The 3,878-nt window shown below is 44.5% G+C and overlaps 1 protein-coding gene across 1 annotated transcript in view; it reads left to right on the forward strand.

The window, feature by feature from the left end:
- Positions 1 to 931, forward strand: part of T265_02970 (hypothetical protein) — a gene marked incomplete at both ends in the record, with an annotated part of 31,510 nt that extends 30,579 nt beyond the window's left edge. The window contains one exon of the mRNA XM_009167349.1: positions 162 to 931. Within this exon, the coding sequence (XP_009165613.1) occupies positions 162 to 545 (384 nt within the window). The remainder of the gene's footprint in view (positions 1 to 161) is intronic.
- Positions 932 to 3,878: the final 2,947 nt, after the last annotated feature.

The raw sequence follows: 3,878 nt of genomic DNA on the forward strand, positions 1-3,878 counted from the left end.
TTCACACACATAACTGCTACCGGTTTCCCAACAATTTTCGCGCCAGGATTCGTGGAAAAACACCACCGAAATTCTTTAAAAAGACAATCCAGTTTCAGTCATTCTTTATTGATTATTAAGGATAATGAATGCACCACCCATATTTTTCGCCCAAATTACAGATAAGTGACTTAGGCGGAGGCATCCCACATTCGCAAATGGATCTCGTCTTCAACTACACTTACACTACAGCCCACGGGAAAGACCGCCGACCTCCTGGCGAAAGTGCATCAAGTGATCTGGACACTAATGCACCTATGGCTGGCTATGGTTACGGATTGCCACTTAGTCGACTGTATGCCAGATATTTCAACGGTGACTTGATACTGACGAGTGTCGAAGGGTACGGAACAGATGCCATTGTCTATCTCAAACGAAACGCAGCTGAAGCTGATGAGATAATTCCCATTTTTAACCGAACGTCCGCAAGGCAATACGAGATATCGGGCGTGCCTGTTGCAGATTGGTCGAATCCGCAGTTCACAACAGGTTGGCGAAGAACTTAGGCCAGCCATTGTTTCAGTGTTTTCCGGTGTCACAAAGGCATCTCCCTTATTTCTGTTCAATGTAACCATTTATCCTGTAAGGATTCGCAGTGGTCCGCCCAAGGCTTGCGGCTGTGTCTCTATACTCCTCTCTCCGGCATTACAAACGTCCCACTTTCATCAACCTGTTCAATCCTAGTTCAAGTTCTACTCATGGTTTGATTTTGTTATATATCTGCCCCTCCTATCACCCACTGTTAAGTTATTTTCATCTCTGTTTATTCCCTGCCCCCAGTCTCTTGAGATCGTTATCGTTTCTTTTTTGTATCATTCATCCTAGATTACCTGCTTATTTCCTTTATATTAGGTGCCATGTCGTTTGATAAATACCTTTCATCCAAATCGTCATATTTGCTCTTCTGCAAGAACCAATGTGATGGATTTTTGGTCTTTCTAGGAAGTCCTATCAGATAGTACTTGCGTTCAATATTTTCCCCTCTAAACCGAATAGGCCGATTTGGAGTTATACGTTCACTTGCAAATTAGAGTATTGTTATCGGGATACCCGGATGCATCCCTCGTTCTTGTGACGTTCTTCTAGCGTTAAGGTACGTACGAGAACTAGACCCACTGGTTAAAAACGGTAGAGGGCTGTCCAGGATTTTTATCGATCTTATGAGTATTGTCACTTCACTATAAGAACAATGTTTCCCACCTGATCTGCTTCATTTCCGAATCGATCTGCAACTAATCAAGCCCTCCCTCCATTTCAAAAATTGTCAGAAATACAAGTAGGTAAAGATGTCTATATTTCAAGGCTCCCCAGTTCAATGCGTAGCTCGTAAGAAGTTTTTTACCGTTCTAGTATGACTACAATTGCGCTCAGATGTTCAGACTTACCCTGGGATTTGGCGTGAAACATTCGGGGATCTCGGTAATAACTGCGAAACTAGCAACTTCGGGTTTAGAACAGAGTGGTGAATGTTGCTGTCATTGTTTGAACAAAATCGTCTTCCGAAAACCCACCATTTGTCCATCTAAGGAAGTTACCTTCTAGCTCCCGAAATTGCAGTAATAATTATGTAAATAATTACTCGGCTGCCCTGCCACCCGAAGGAAGCGCGAGGACTGGGAGACCGCCAGGTTGCCCAAGCGTAAACAGAATCAGTCGAGTCACAGACCTTTTGGTCTTGGTCTCCGGTGCCGAATGTAAACAGCGTAGATAAATTAATATGAGTGCCTTGCATGTGAGGGTGACGGCAGGGTCGAGATGCCTAGGTTGGGTTCGAACAGTGGCCCTTCGGTTAGTAAGTTCGCACCATAACCGCAGCTATCTCGACCTCCAATATAATATTGCAGAAGTAAGCGCAACCGTATATGAATTCACTGAGTGGAGAGACCCAAATGCAACAGCCCCCTTTGACTAGACCTTTTGTGAGGCAGTAATGTTGAACAGGCTTGGGGGACATCATCTTAAGCCGTGAAAACCGCCTACTTGTCATACAGTGCTTACAGCTGCCATAGTTTCGTTCACTGACGATTTGGGGAGGGGAGGTAGATAGCTACGCATTGGTGCTTCAATACAAGAGTATCAGTGGACTTTTCGTCGGGGAATATCAAAAGGGGAAGCTATGTATTACCTGTGACAACTCGGATGCACGCGCGCGACTGAGCGATGTCTCACTGTCTCCAACAATTGACGTGTGCCAAGGAGACTCCAATGATTAGCGCAGGTGAGTTTGCTGGTGAGGACTTTCCAACTTATTTTCAATCAATTGGAAAAGGTTTGGAACCGATTGAGAAGTCATCGTTTCAGAAGAGCTTGATAAACAATCGGTAGTTTTTATTTGAGCAACGTTTCGCTTTTGACACAGAAGCTTCATCAGGCCAAGTGAGCAGGTCACCAAATTGGCCAGGTTATAAGGCAGANNNNATCGGTAGTTTTTATTTGGGCAACGTTTCGCTTTTGACACAAAAGCTTCATCAGGCCAAGTGAGCAGGTCACCAAATTAGCCAGGTTATAAGGCAGACGGGGAACCTATCAGTAAGTCAATCCTCTTCGGATTTTCACACTAGATCCGTGTTGAGTGTCAATTAATGGCTCTTATCGGTTAGTGAATTTGTCAAAATCTTGCTTTGGTGGATTGGGGGGGGGGGCTGAAATTAATTCCGATCGGGTTTGGTTCATTAATCCTCCACTTCAGGGTTCTTCAGTTGATTATTCAACTCGGTTGCCATTGGCTGATTTTTTCTGGTCTTTGTGGGGTCGTGAGTGCTCCGACAGTTTGGTTTGAGGGGGTTGAGGTCAAGTGGACTTCAGGTGATGACTACTCTTCCTTCTGATGACCGCACACCAACACGTGTCAGCTCGGCTGATCCAGAACCGTCCTCCACACGCTTGCCAGTCCCGCACCTTCTATTCTATTGACAGTGGGGTGCTTGGCGATTTCTACTGCCTCGGCGATCAGTCTGTGTGGCGTGGACCGTAGTCCTCACCTCAAAACCTCAACATTTTCTAAATCTATTTTGTGTTTACATAGGTTTACATAGGACAGACGGCCAGGGAACTACACATCAAAGTCGGAGAGCATAGGAGAAAAATAAACAGGCCGCCGAGAAACGCAGATGAATATCATGCGTTACTGAAAGACTCGGCAATTGCGGAACACGCACTCGAGGAAGCCGCTCAAGTGGCGTAGAAAGCACGGACCAAGTCAGCGCAACCTACGGGACACTTTCAGGTCCTCAAGATGAATTATGTACTTGTCAAACATGTAACAATGGGATGTCTGATATTACTGCCACAAACTTATAAGTTGACAATCACTTCAAAGAGATTGTGTCGAATAAACACCTGGTACATCAACCTACCACAGTAAACTTCTTTTGACTTGGGTGATAATTTGTCTTTGCCTACGAATGATGACCCGTTAGAAGATTCCATGGTTCAAATACCTATTGTTAATAATGCAACTGAAGTGCAGAGAGGAACGACACACCGTAATTCTTTGTTTACCGAGTTTCTAATGACCATTTCTTTGGGTGCCATATATAAAAATGAGCCCTCTTGGTAACTTGTATTATGATTCTGAAGAAACTACCAGTTCCTGTATGATCCGTATACAACATAATGACGTCTTAGGTGTTGTACATGGAACACAACATGGCAAGAACAAATTATTCACCAGCTGAATATTAAATCTAAAAAATACATGAACACTAAAGACCTTGACATTTGGTCGGACAGTGATTCATGAGTGGAGCCAGTTGGTTCATCTGACCAGCTCGTGACCGTGTGGACCTACGCACTGTGTGTGTAGCAGAGACGCCTGTAGAGCGGAAGGAGTAAACACG

Source organism: Opisthorchis viverrini, assembly GCF_000715545.1.
Source record: "Opisthorchis viverrini unplaced genomic scaffold opera_v5_39, whole genome shotgun sequence".
In the NCBI taxonomy this organism is placed as follows: Eukaryota; Metazoa; Platyhelminthes; class Trematoda; order Opisthorchiida; family Opisthorchiidae; genus Opisthorchis; species Opisthorchis viverrini.